This window comes from Sus scrofa, chromosome 9, assembly GCF_054392235.1.
Source record: "Sus scrofa isolate SSC_HxYL_T2T_F1_AM1 chromosome 9, Sscrofa_HxYL_maternal_Yorkshire_Landrace_v2.0, whole genome shotgun sequence".
Lineage (NCBI taxonomy): Eukaryota > Metazoa > Chordata > Mammalia > Artiodactyla > Suidae > Sus > Sus scrofa.
In genome coordinates, this window is record NC_139391.1 from 46,358,665 (window position 1) to 46,372,591 (window position 13,927).

General features: G+C 47.7%; 3 protein-coding genes and 1 pseudogene across 6 annotated transcripts in view; 2 read left to right on the forward strand and 2 right to left on the reverse strand.

Moving 5' to 3' along the window:
- The window catches only part of IL10RA (interleukin 10 receptor subunit alpha), a 926,736-nt gene extending 920,425 nt beyond the window's left edge, over positions 1 to 6,311 (forward strand). The window contains exon 7 of the transcript XR_014815398.1: positions 6,212 to 6,311. The gene's annotated coding sequence lies outside the window, so the exon portion shown is untranslated. The remainder of the gene's footprint in view (positions 1 to 6,211) is intronic.
- On the forward strand, positions 1,855 to 10,965 carry CENATAC (centrosomal AT-AC splicing factor). 3 transcript variants are annotated; one of them, XR_014814293.1, is made up of 11 exons: positions 1,855 to 2,036; positions 2,169 to 2,332; positions 2,756 to 2,854; positions 7,322 to 7,388; positions 7,471 to 7,561; positions 7,842 to 7,906; positions 8,059 to 8,164; positions 9,334 to 9,364; positions 10,340 to 10,429; positions 10,498 to 10,630; positions 10,710 to 10,965. XR_014814293.1 is itself a non-coding variant. In NM_001244396.1 (11 exon segments), coding segments are annotated over 11 exon segments (984 nt in total). In that variant the 5' UTR covers positions 1,879 to 1,916; the 3' UTR covers positions 10,756 to 10,909.
- On the reverse strand, positions 3,658 to 4,521 carry LOC110255442 (myeloid leukemia factor 2 pseudogene; annotated as a pseudogene).
- On the reverse strand, positions 9,382 to 13,582 carry RPS25 (ribosomal protein S25). Of its 2 annotated transcripts, none has more exons than XM_003129920.4 (5): positions 13,516 to 13,582; positions 13,189 to 13,284; positions 12,516 to 12,699; positions 11,019 to 11,117; positions 9,382 to 9,579 (listed from the first exon to the last, which is right to left on the reverse strand). In XM_003129920.4, exons 1-4 carry the CDS (start codon positions 13,516 to 13,518, stop codon positions 11,023 to 11,025), a joined length of 378 nt encoding a protein of 125 aa, XP_003129968.1. In that variant the 5' UTR covers positions 13,519 to 13,582; the 3' UTR covers positions 9,382 to 9,579; positions 11,019 to 11,022. The 2 variants fall into 2 exon arrangements, with proteins under 2 accessions (XP_003129968.1, XP_003129967.1); XM_003129919.6 differs by having other exon boundaries at positions 9,382 to 10,931.
- Positions 13,583 to 13,927: the final 345 nt, after the last annotated feature.

Consider the following 13,927-nt stretch of genomic DNA (forward strand, 5'->3'; position numbering starts at 1 on the left):
GATATTTCCTGAAGGCTGTTTAGAGACATTAAATTAATCAGGAAAGTCACTTTAGAGACTTTAAGACCAGAGTCTGAGTATCCATGAGGACGCAGGTTTGATCCCTGGCCTTGCTCAGTGGGTTGGTGATCCAATGTTGCTGTGACCTGCAGTGTAGGTCACAGATGTGGCTTAGCTCCCAAGTTGCTGTGGCTGTGGTGTAGGCCAGCAGCTGCAGTTCCAAATCAACCCCTAGCCTGGGAACCTCCATATGCCACTGGTACAGCCCTAAAAAAAAAACAAAAAACAAAAAAAACCAACCAACCAACCAACCAAACAAACAAAAACGGAAAATGGATCACATATGGTAGAGGCCTGAGTGTAAAGGGAAGCTTCAACAGGAAGTCAAGACCTGAAGGGGAGTCTGACTACTTTCTGGGTCTGAATTATGTAGTTGACTGTATACACCCACAGACATTGTAACCCATCCAGGTTAATGCACCAGCACCAGCAACAAATCTTTTTTTTTTTCTTTTTTTTTTTTTGGCAGCCAAAAAAAAGGCATAAGATCCTAGGCCAGAGATTGAACCTGCACCACAGCAGTGACTCCAGCCACAGCAGTGACAACACTAGATCCTTAATCCACTGAGCCACCAGAGAACTCCACCGTTAACAAATCTAAGGAAAGCTAGGGACACCATACCAGCTTTATTTGCTCATCTTTCAAGTAAGGTCTGGGCTAGGACCCAGTCTTTTTTTTGGAGGGAGCTCTAGGGTAGAGATGATAGTCTGGGGATTTTAGCCCTGTGAAGGAGCAATTTACCTTAGGTCTGAAAGGAGATAGGAAGGCAGTTGACTCTGGGAGAAGTGGCTTATGAAGAATTAGTAAAATTCCTCTAGATTAGCAGGTTTACCGTTTTTTGTTTTTTGGGTTCCTTTTACTGCACCCTGGGCAGGCGGAAGTTCCCAGGTCAAGGATTGAAGCTGCACCACAGTAGAGACCAGAACTCTGGGTCCTTAACTTGCTGTGCTATAAGGAAACTCCGAGCATGTTTACAGATTAAAAATGTCTTCTCTTGGCAATGATTCTGCAACCTTTTTGGCTTTGCCATTACATCTTTACAGGAGCAATGCTCAGAACACCCCATGGTGGTATGAGTGTGATTAGGTCTCAGATTAGGCCTTCAGTTTGTGTTCCCAACAGCCAGCTGGTACTGCCTCTGCCACTTTACACCTGTGCAACCTTCCATAGAATTACTTCCTCCTTCACGCCTCAGTTTCCTGCTTGCAAAATGCCAGTAAGGATAGTCATCCCATTGGGTTATTCTGAGGATTACATGAGGTAGTTTTTTGGGGGGGTTTTGCAATTTTTTTGCTTTAGCATATGGAAGTTCCCAGGCTAGGGGGTCCAATCAGAGCTGTAGCTGTTAGCCTACAGGATCCGAGCCGAGTCTGCCACCTACATCACACCTCACGCCAACCGGATCCTTAACCCGTTGAGCAAGGCCAGGGATGGAACCCGCGTCCTCATGGATCCTAGTCAGGTTCATTACCCGCTGAGCCACGAAGGGTCCTCCTATGTGAGGTAGTTAACAAAAGCTTTGGACACACACTGAGCACCCTATTAAACACTAGTTATGATTGTTACATTGTCTGTATTGGTCCTTGTCTGTGTCCCAACCTGCGCGCTCTTTCCCCGCATCTGCACAAGCGAAATCGACCACCTCATCCGAACACACAGCACTAGGTGACGTAGAGGACTGGCTGGGTTTGCGCGCCGTGAGGCAGCCAGGAGAAAACCCGCGCAGCCGCAGAAGGGCTTGCAGTGGCGCCTGCCCTCCACTGGGGGCAGATGGGTTCGCCCCGCCCCCTAGAGGTCAGAGGTCACCGGACGGCAAAGGAGCAGCTCCGCATCGCGGATCCCGAGTCCCGCGCCGATGGCGCCGGCGCAGCGCTGCCCTCTTTGCCGCCAGACTTTCTTCTGCGGTCGCGGGCACGTCTACAGCCGCAAGCACCAGCGGCAGTTGAAGGTGGCTTTGGAGCGGCTCTTGCCGCAGGTGCGGACAGGAGGCCGGAGGGGACCATGGAAGCCCGGGGGCGGGGATGCGAGCGAGCAGGGAGGGCCGGAGGGCTTGGGATCTGAAAGTCCCGCCGGGGTCCCACTTAGCCTCTCCCCCTTTCTGCCACAGGTAGAGGCTGCCCGCAAGGCGATCCGCGCCGCTCAGGTGGAGCGTTACGTGCCCGAGCACGAGCGCAGCTGCTGGTGCCTGTGCTGCGGTTGTGAGGTGCGGAAACACCTGAGCCACGGAAACCTGACCGTGCTGCACGGGGGGCTCCTGGAGCATCTGGCCAGGTGAGCGCCGTGTCAGGAGCCGCATAACAAAATCGAGCACACTTGTGGAAGGGAGGGTTTGAGGTGGGTGACAGGAAGAACGCTTTTGTGATTTGATCAGGGTAGATAATTGAATCCTCTTATAGGCATCAAGGGTAGCAAGTTTATGGCTGCCATGGTCCCAGTGGTGTTGGAGGTCTAGCTCGAAAGCCAGCTGAGCAGCTGCCTCAGACAAGGTTGCTGCCCATCACTTCCTCTCAGATTCTTCCATTTTTATTGGGAGGAGACTGGAGATGCTGGAAGAGACTACTAACAGCATACATCTCTCAGCCTTGCCCAGAGGCAGAAACCCAGACGTCAATTTGCATTATTTATTTAATGCCTATATATCTGAGTAATATTCTTTAATCTCTCATTGAGATTACTTATCCTCTCCAACCTCAGCCCAGAGCACAAGAAAGCAACCAACAAATTCTGGTGGGAGAACAAGGCTGAGTTCCAGATGAAAGAGAAGTTTCTGATCTCCCCCCAGGATTATGCACGGTAAGTCCCTGGTTATGAATGATTAAGTGGCAGAGTGTGGATTTTGTGGGTCTGTGTTAGGTACTGGAGCTTCGTCTATTCATTAGAAGGTATGGTAAGGACCTCATTAGTATCCATTTTCTTCGTAGCACTCATTCTAGGCACTATTTTGGACACAAAAAAACTATGACAGAGTCCTTGAAAGGTTTATAATCTAGTTAGGGCATGGGATTTAGTGTATTGAGCCAATAGAGAACAGCATGTAATGAAAGTTGGCAGTAAGCAATTACTTAATGTGTGACAGAGAGACTACTAAGGTCCTTTAGGAACAGAAGAGGCTATTTTCTTCCTTTTTTCCATTCTCCTTTATTCTAAAAACACCTAGTTTGTTGCAACCTCATAGATCAAAAAATAAAGTCAGAAAAGGGTGTGGGGAAGATCTTTGTAATGTGCAGGGGTTGGGAAAGGAGAAACGGTTGGTAACCCGTCCTCTCCTTGCACACGCAGCCCTGGCTAGGCAGTAGGGGATCTGAGAAGGAAATAGGCAAAGATCTAGGGTTGCTGAGGGTTGGAGGCGGCCCCTAAACACAGAGCTTACCCCAAAAGCCCCTTCAGTGCATGACAGGGAAGATGAGATTCAGAGATGGAAGCAGCAAACAGAAAAATCAAGTTAGCAGTTACACAGGAGAAGTGGAGTCATTATGGTAAGGAGCTTAAAGAAGGAAAAACTAGGTAAAGGGGCAATGAGAAGTTCTCCTTGAGACAACCCCCACCCCACCCCACCCCCGCAAGGGGGAAAGAGAGGTAGGAGCCAGTTTGCCTGTTAACTTAATATTAAATTGGGAGTGGGAGTTAACAAGGAAAGTTATTTCAGGGGATGATTTCTCACCCTGTACAAGAGAAGCTGAGGGGCCAGGCCCGGCCCCTCACTAGTCAGCATGGTGGTGGGATTATGGGGAGGGGGAGTCCTCAGGGCCCTGTATAGCTGGGCAGGGAGGCCCTTCAGCCCTTCATCCCACATCCCTTGAAGCCTTGTGCCAGTGAAATTCCAGAGGGCACTGCTGCCAGAATCGGGATGTCTCCCTCTGCCATTCATTGTTAAATGTGGCCTCACTCTCATCCAGGATGTAATCCTGCTGCTTCTCCTGGTCTCCTGTGCGGTGGTTTCAGGGAGCACTGGAGGATGTGAGCCTGGTCTCGGAAGTGACGTCCCATGGACATCTGCTCCAGTCCACTGTCCGAGTCCTGTGCAGTCCCCCATCTCCAGGATCCCACCTGGGGCTCAGCGCCTCTGATGTTGCCTGGTAGACCTTGGAGGCACCATCGCCATGTTGAAGTAGATGATAGTGGAGGATGACAAGGTCTGGCAGTTGCCTCCAGCTGTCATGTGCTCTATGTTCCCAATCATGTCCATGAAGCCACCCCACCTTCCCAGCATCCTAAAGTGGCATGTTGCCACCAGTGATGCTGAGGAAGGGGCTATATCCAAAGCCATCTGACAACTTCTCGTTCACGTGCTGATGGTGAATGGCAAAGGGGTCCATCAGAACGTGGGGTCCTCAGGTCCCTCATGAAGTGGAACATCGTGATTTTAGCTCCAGGGGGCTCCACTTGGTTCCTGATTGGGCTCCATGGCCCATCTGGCCTGTCTTACCTTTCCCAGGTCATGGCAGGATCTGGCTTGAGGCCCAAGACATGGGATCGATCCAGACATGAGCTCTGAAGCCTCCATGCACCACCCCCCCGCCCCCGGTCCACCGAGCTAGAAGAGGCTTTTTTTATTTTTTCCCTCTTTTTGGCTGTTCGTGGCATATGGAGTTCCCAGGCCAGGGATCAGATCCAATCTGCAGTTGTGATCCACGCTGCAGCTGTGGCAATGCTGGATCCTTAGCCCACCTTGCAGGGCTGGGGAGCAAACCTGTGTCCCAGCGCTCCAGAGGTGTCACCAATCCCAATGCACCACAGCGGGAACTCCCAGAAGAGTCTTTTTATAGTGTGCAAGCAACTTGTGCTCACACAGTGCTCACCAACTTATATTTTAAGTGGCCTCTGGAGGACCCTGAGCAACTGGAATGCAGGAAGGGGGTCAGCACAGAGGGTGAGCCCTGCCTGCCTCAGGAAGCTCACATCACTTTTATTGGGATCATATTGAGATTAGAAAGTGTGGAACCCAAGGGGATCCCAAAGCCAAAGTTAAGGAAACACATGGTGTTTATTACTCCTTTCTATTCACTGTGGATAATAATGAGGGAATAAGAAATGCCTAAATCCAACTAGCTTGCCTAGGGATTCAGAGCAGGAAACCAAGGCCAAAAAGCACTCACTCCTCACACCCTGACCCCCCCCCCCTTCATATGGTTTTCAGTGGATGAATAAAGGATAGTTGAGCAGAAAAGACTTATTGAGAATTATGAGGATGAGTATGGACTCTTTGAACTTTTTGGGGGGGTGGAGCACCGCACCAAGGTTGATTCCCTGGACGTGCAGGTTTCCAGGCTAGGGATCCAGCCCACACCACAGCAGTGACAATGCCCGATCCTTAACCTGCTGTACCACCAGGGAACTCCATGAACTTCTTATTTAAATATAGTTTGATTTTTGAACCTTACAAACTTCACTCACACAAGATAAGGCCCAGCCAAGCCTGACTGATTGGACCAGTAAAGATACAGTAAGCCACATTTAGATTTAGGCAGTCTATTACTTACATAGGCAGTGAAAATAATAAGTCCAAAGTGCCAGCTTCCCAGGTCATACCACACACCGAAAAGGACCGCACTGATACACGTACAACTGAGAGACTGCAGTGGGAGCTGTGTGATACCATTGCTGGGAAGCCAAGTCTAGACTGCAGCCACATGCTTTACATCTGCAGCTCTGAGAGCAGAAAGCCCCATAACCCCATCAGAACCGCAAGTTGATGAGAAACTGTTTAGTGAGGGCCTCCCATGAGACAGGGAGGCGAGTGGGGGATGGCCTCCTAGCAGCTCCTTTCAGGCAGCTTGTGTTTCCTGGAGGATCATGCAAACCTTCAGCCAAGATTCTGATAAGCTGTGGTTCAAGGCCCTGCCTATATGGATACATCCAAGGCTGCCAGGGCACAGTGCCAGAGCCATTCCCCTCCATAAATGTTCTACGCTATTAAAATAAGGCAGGTGGGGGGATGCGCTAGGCTTGTGGGATGGAAATCCTCTAAAATTGGATTGTGATGATCATTGAACAACTATAATAAATTCATTTGAGTAATTTAAAAAATTTTTTTAAAAATAGGAGTTCCCATCGTGGCGCAGTGGTTAACGAATCTGACTAGGAACCATGAGGTTGCGGGTTCCATCCCTGCCCTTGCTCAGTGGGTTAACGATCCGGCGTTGCCGTGAGCTGTGGTGTAAGTTGCAGACGTGGCTCGGATCTTGTGTTGCTGTGGCTCTGGTGTAGGCCGGCGGCTACAGCTCCGATTAGACCCCTAGCCTGGGAACCTCCATTTGCCACAGGAGAGGCCCAAGAAATAGCAAAAAGACCTAAAAAATAAATTTAAAAAATTTAAAAATAGAATAAGGCAAGGAGTTCCCATTGTAGCACAGCAGTAACAAGCCCTCTTAGTATCCATGAGGACACAGGTTCGATCCCTGGCCTTGCCCCTTGGGTTAAGGATCCAGTGTTGTTGTGAGCTCCAGTGTAGGTCACAGATGTGGCTCAGATCCTCCACTGCTGTAGCTGTGGTGTAGGCCAGTAGCTGTAGCTCCAATTTGATCTCTAGCCTGGGAACTTCATATGCTGCTGGTGCAGCCTTTAAAAGACAAAAAATAAGGCAAATGTAAATTTTTATTTTTCATGTGAGTTCCTGCATCAGGAGTCAAATCAGAGCTGCAGCTGCTGGCCTACAACACCGCTTGTGGCAACACTGGATCCTTAACCCACTGAGTGAGGCCAGGGATCGAACCTGCAACCTCATGGTTCCTGTCAGATTCATTTCCACTGTGTCACGATGGAACCCTGGAACTCCCATGGCATGTGGAAGTTGCTGGGCCAGGAACTGAACTTGAGCCACAACGGCAACCCAAGCTGCTGCAGTGACAATACCAAACTCTTAACCCACTGTGCCCCAAGAGAACTCCCATGCTGAGTTAAATCCCATGATGTTCTAAAACTCATTCTGTTTTGAAAAGGAAGTATGAGTAGGAGTTCCTGCTGTGGCACAATGGGTTAAGGATCTGGCATTGCAGCAGCTTGGATTTGAGCCCTGGCCTGGGAACTTCCATATGCTATGGGTACAACCAAAAACAAAAGGAAATGTGAGTATAAGAGGAGCCAGGATGGCTAAATGTTAACAGTAAATCTGGAGGAGAGGCATACAGGTATTCCCTGTACTCTTTTATTTCTGGGAATTTGAAATTATTCAAAATTTAGGAAGAACATGGTCTACTGAGCATCTTTTCACAACTAGCAGGCACAGGGGTTCTGGGCTGACTTGCTATTTTTCTTTTTTAGATTCAAGAAGTCCATGGTAAAAGGTTTGGATTCCTATGAGGAAAAAGAGGATGAGGTGATCAAAGAGGTAAGTTAAAGGAAAGGCCTCTGAAGCACCCAGCCCCCACCACCACCACCCTGCACTTATCTAAGCAGACTCTCTCCCACAGATGGCAGCTCAGATCCGTGAGGCAGAGCACAGCCGGCAGGAGGTGGTTCGTTCTGTCTTAGAGGTTGGTTTCCCTCGGAGGAGCCAGAGCAGTATCCAAATCCACTGATTCCTGGTTCTCCCAGGTCCAGCATTTCGCCCACCAGCTCCTAAGAGAATTCATGGACTCTTCTGCTCGGCTTGAATTCCCTTCCCTGCCCACCAGGGGGCAGGCCTTGTCAGTGAACAAGATAGGGGCAGGGCTGGGAGGGAGGGAAGGAAGTTTGTAAGATGGGCAGTGTGTCAATTTGTTTACTTCTGGAGGGTGGGGACATGGCCTAGGCAAACTCTTAAGCATCCTAGACACATTTATTTTTCCTGAATCAAACTCAGCCTCAGGCAGTGCCAGACCCAGAAGAGGGCTCTTCAGCACCTGGAAGGTGGAAAGGAACAAACAGGTAAGGCTGTTTGGAAACCTTGTTGAGAGTTCTGACTTCTCTTAGCATTTTCTGTAACTTTTTTATTTGGGAAATGGTAACAAATCTCATCTGTACTACCCTATTGGCTCAGGGACCTCATCTGCCAGCTTGGCTTCTGTTTGTCTTTTCAGCCAAGTAGCCTCGGCCTCACAGCAGTCCTCATACTTGAATCTGCCACCAGCCCCCGAGCTTGACTGGATGGAGACAGGACAACCTCTGACATTCATTGGCCACCAGGTACAACGGATAAGAAAGCCAGGAAAGACCCAGTGCCCCCTCAGTTCGCAGGACATCCATCTCTTCTGATGTTTCTATGTAGTCTACCTATTCCTTCCTGTCTTTGCTGTAGGCTTTTCCCTCTAGTTGTGCTGTCCTATAGCATCATGTTCCTAGACCTTTTTTTTTGTTTTTGTTTTTTTTGTTTTTTTGCTATTTCTTGGGCCGCTCCCGCGGCATATGGAGGTTCCCAGGATAGGGGTCCAATCAGAGCTGTAGCCACCGGCCTACACCAGAGCCACGGCAACGCGGGATCCGAAGCGCGTCTGCAACCTACACCACAGCTCACGGCAACGCCGGATTGTTAACCCACTGAGCAAGGGCAGGGATGGAACCCGCAACCTCATGGTTCCTAATCGGATTCGTTAACCACTGCGCCACGACGGGAACTCCCCTAGACCTTTCTTCACCCTCCATGGGGGTATTTTCTACACGTTGCCTCCACTGCCATGTCTGAATGCCAACTCCTAAATCTCCTCCTTTGCAGAACCCACAGTTCTGGCTCAAGGACATTTATAGATAACCCACAGGCACATCAAACTAAACCCCAGCACTCACAATTGCCATTACTTTAAATATGCTTTCCTTCCCTCATCACCTAACACTTACTTCCCTTTAGCACTTAGTTCACATCATTTTCTCAAAGCCAGCTTATCTGAACAGGGTATGTTATAAATTGATGCTAATTAAGCCCAGTGTAATTTATGTAATTTTTAATATTTAAATCTTTTCCCCAATATGTATGCTCTGTAAGGAAAGGGTTTTAGAGTTCCCTTTAGACACAACAGGTCAACGACCTGGCACTGTCAGTGGGTTGCAGCTGTGGTGCAGGTTCCACCCCTGACCCAGAAACTTCCACATCCCATGGGTGTGGCCAAAAAAAGGGGGGGCTTGTTTACCTAGCGTGTAGCAGGCAACCTGTATGTCTCCACTATTAAGACCTTGAGTCATCTGAGAACAGGACTTTCAATGATTTACTGTGCTTTTAAGATTCACATCAAGCCACTGCAGTCAGCACTGTAGCAGAGGTTCCATCCACCTCCTGTAAAATTTGTGCTATCTCTAGGCTATGAGTATCCTATCATTTCTTGGCTTTCTCATCTAAGATTTCTCCTCATTTCCAAATACAGGATACACCAGGAGTTGGTAACATCCACTCAGGTAAGCCCAGGGCAATGTTTTTCTCAAACTGTAAGAAGCATTTTTATTATTTTTTTTTAATAATAAAAGTTAAGATAAAACACTCTCTACTCAGTGAACTTGGGATCTTTCAGACAAACCCTGGGGTTCTAGGTCTTCCACTGGTAGGAGGGTACCCAAGACATACTTCAGATGTATCTGAGGAACTCAGTCAGTGCCTTGGCCCAAAGTAACAGCTATACATTAAAAAAAAAAAAAAAAAGATGCTCATCAGATTGGCAAGAAATAAAGACTGACCATGTATATATATAGGAAACCTCATACACTGCTGGTGGGAATGTAAAATGGCACAACCACCTTGGAAAACAGTTCAGCAATTTCTTAAGTTTAAACATACAACCACCATTATGACCCAGCTATTCCAAGAGAAAACATGTTTGCACAAAGGCTTGTACACAAATTGTCATAACAGCTTTTGTAATAAGCCAAAACTGAAAAAGAAAATCCAATGTGCCTCAACAAATAATGCAAAGAAAAGTAACTACTGATACATGCGACACACAACTCTCAACTATGCTGAAGGCCTAAAATTATAGAAAATGAAAACTCTAGGAACAGAAAGAACATCAGTGGTTGACTGGGAAAAGGGTATAAAGGAAGTGCTGGAAGAAACTTTTAAAGAAGCACAAAAATACACAGAAGTGTTCACTATCTTGATTGTAGTGATACTTTACTCAAAAAGTTCTATACGCTTTAAATCTGTGTGGTATGTTGTGTCAGTTATGCCCCAATATAATCATTATCAGCACACATTACTTTAAACTAGCCTAAGTTCCTCAACTTCTCGTAGTCCAGAATTCTTGCATTTTGCTTTTGAACATTTACTACAACTCCCAATTAGGTAAGACCTTATAGCTGTTTCAGAGTAGATTAAAGATTAAAAGAAAAAAAAAATTGAGTGTCTTCACTTTCACTTTATGGGTCTCCCTTTTCCAGGTGCCACACCTCCCTGGATGGTCCAAGATGAGGAATATAGCTCTGGAAGCCAACAAATAGGACCCTCCTATGAAGAGTTTCTTAAAGAAAGTAAGTTAACTAATGCAGGAATGGTGGTGGCTTAAGTCTTTCTACTCAAAACTGTTTACTTATTGCAGAGGAAAAACAGAAGTTGAAGAAACTCCCACCAGACAGAGTTGGGGCTAACTTTGACCACAGTTCCAGTACCGGTGCTGGCTGGCTGCCCTCTTTCGGCCGGGTCTGGAATAACGGACGCCGCTGGCAATCCAGGTATGGTCCCAAGTGTCAGGACCCCAACCTCTGCACCCCTTTGGAGGTCTCACTTTGCTAACCTTTCATTTCCTTTCAGGCATCAATTCAAAACAGAAGCCGCAGCAAGAAACAAACAGCAATGACATAAAGAAAACAAGCGGATGATTTCCTGATACATTTGAGCCACAATAAGGCTCAAAGCCAAGTCAACAATCTCATACCTACTACTGTCCTTTGTAATTGCCCTTAGGAAACAGACACACCCATTTTTTAATTAAAGTTTTATTTTTCAAAATGTACAGTGTACAGCTGGTTGGACCTGTTAAAAAAAAAATTAAAGAATCAGAACTATAGAGCTTTGTGAATACTTCCTATACCAAGAGCCCCTCCCTGGGTGTTTGCTCACCTGTTTATGCATCTTCTCCAGCAGCTGGGGCATCTCCACCCTTGGTATTTCGCGTGTAAATTACTTGAGCTCTGTGCTTTGAAACCAGTTTAATAAGTCCTAGGAAGAAAGGATACATTTTTCACACAGCAGTACTGTGAAGTACTTAGCAGCTTTAAATATGTTCCCCAAAGAGAAATACTAAATTTAAGCCTTAGTAGGCACACCTACCTTTCTTGGTGATAATCTAATTCGAGTCAGGCTTTTAAAATGAGGCCCAGGGGAGTTCCCGTCGTGGCGCAGTGGTTAACGAATTTGACTAGGAACCATGAGGTTTCGGGGTTCGATCCCTGACCTCACTCAGTAGGTTAAGGACCCAGTGTTGCCAAGAGCTGTCATGTAGGCTGCAGACATGGCTCAGATCCCGCATTGCTGTGGCATAGGCCGATGGCTACAGCTGATTTGACCACCTAGCCTGGGAACCTCCATATGCCGCAGGAAGTGGCCCTAGAAAAGACAAAAAGACAAAAAAATAAAATGAGGCCCAGAAATAAAAATAAAAAATAAGATCAGGAGTTCCTGTCATGGTGCAGTGGTTAACGAATCCGACTAGGAACCATGAGGTTGCAGGTTCGGTCCCTGCCCTTGCTCAGTGGGTTAACGATCCAGCGTTGCCGTGAGTTGTGGTGTAGGTTGCAGATGCGGCTCGGATCCTGCGTTGCTGTGGCTCTGGCATAGGCTGGTGGCTACAGCTCCGATTCAACCCCTATCCTGGGAACCTCCATATGCCGAGGGAGTGGCCCAAGAAATGCCAAAAAAAAGACCAAAAAAAAAAAAAAAAAAAAAAGTAAGATCAGAGGCCCATTACTTGCTCCTGAGACAGCCACCTTCACAGCACTTTACTATTAACTTCCATATTGGACACTATAGATAGCTTAACTTTTTTTTTTTTTTAAGGGTCGCACCTGTGGCATATGGAAGTTCCTGGGCTAGGGGTCAAACTGGAGCTGCAGCTGCCAGCCTGTACCACAATAACAGCAATACAAATCAGAGCCACATCTTCCACCCTCACGACTTGCGGTAACACCGGATCCTTCAATCGAGTGAAGCCAGGGATTGACCTGCATCCTCATGGATACTAGTAGGGTTCTTAACCCAATGAGCTACAAGAGGAATTCCAGCTTAAAATATTTATGTACTCATTTATGCTAATATAAAATTACAGTAATTAGACTCACCACTCAATTTAAACATTTTTACCATAAAAGTTTTAAAATATTTTAATAGCCTTCTTTCAGTATAACTGCTTCCTCTGTAATCCTATGTGTTTTACTCACCTGAAAACAGAAATGATCCCAAAGCTTCACCAAACTGCCACAGGTGTCTATGGCACAAAAATGGCTAAGAACCCTGCTTTACACAATCACCGGTCTGCCTGCACCTCTTGCATTTAAAAGAACAGGTCAAGCCAATTTAAGGTGCAAGAGCATACACACCAATACAACGCAACACTCTCACCTTTGCTCAGGAGTTCCTGAAGGGCTGCCCTGGCCAGAGAACCACGAATCTTCAGTCTCTCAGAGACAACAGCTGGAGTTATAAGCTTATAGTTGGGAACTTCTTTACAGAGTTTGTCATATGTCGCTTTGTCAAACAAGACTAGGTTATTAAGCTTGTCCCGAACTTTGCCTTTGGACCACTTCTGCTCACAAAAAAAAAAAAAGGAAAAAGTCAGTGCTCATCAAAGAACCAGTCAATTGGTCTTTCCCTCCTCCCGAACAACCTGTGTCAGAGAAATCTGACACAGTTGTAGGGCTATACTGAAAGGACAGCTTTTTATTCCTCGGCCTGCAGAAATCTACCGCAGCACTTGCAGAAACTCTCAAATTAATATTCAAATATTACAAAATCAGGATTCAAAATAAAAAAGACCTGGTTACCGTTAAGCACACCAAAGGTACATTATGTTTTGGAGGTGGGTGGGGACCATTATCTTGGAAACTTTCCGCTACCAGCTGAGCCCCACGAGTCTGATTAAAATAACATTAGATGCTAGATATAGGAATAAAAATCTCCATACACACTTGTTCCACGACCTCACAAGCCACTTGCCACATATCACTTATTAGTACACCAAGAGGAGATGGGCGCTCCCAGTCTCCCTCAGTGTTCAAGGAGGGGCACATCCTACCTTCTTTTTGGCCTTGCCCCCAGATTTGTTCACTGGGTCTTTGTCTTTCTTGGCCGACTTTCCGGCATCTTTCTTCTTCTTGTCGTCCTTGGGCGGCTGTAGAAGAAAAGCGGGAACACAACCAGTTCTTAAGGCAGCCTCATGCTACTCCTACTCCTGTGCTCTCCACCCCGCCCAGACCCCACAGCCGGAGCACATGGGGGAAGGTTAACAGCCCTCCCGCCTTGAGACGCGGCAAGAAATTCTTGGAGCCCTCCTCCGATGCCGCGTCAACCGTGCGCCGACACCTTCCGCTCCCAGAACCACACGGCTTCTCCTTGGGCTCACCATAGCGAAGCCGGGAGAGCAGCTACCAGTAGTGCCTCCTCGCTAAGATGTCGGACAGAAAGGAAGCACGGCTTGCGAAGAGGCCCAGAAACCCCTGTCCGCAGCGAGCGCTTCCGGGGCAAAGGGCGGAGCCACGCGGAGGAAGTCCCGGGGAGCAGCTGACACTCAGGACCGGAAGTAGCCTGAGCGATATAGGTGTCCGCTCCACAGCCGCGCGCTCTCGTTAGGCTCTGCCGCTACGCGTGAGGCAGTGACGCGTTGCTACTTCCGGGCACTAAAGGCCAGGAAAAGGGGATGGAAAACAATTTCCTAGGTCCCAGCAACTATCTCCGCCGTTACTGACACCCAAGCGTTGCCCCAGTGCGCAAGCGCTGCAGCGAGCCGCACGCTGCAACCGGGAGGGGGAACAGAG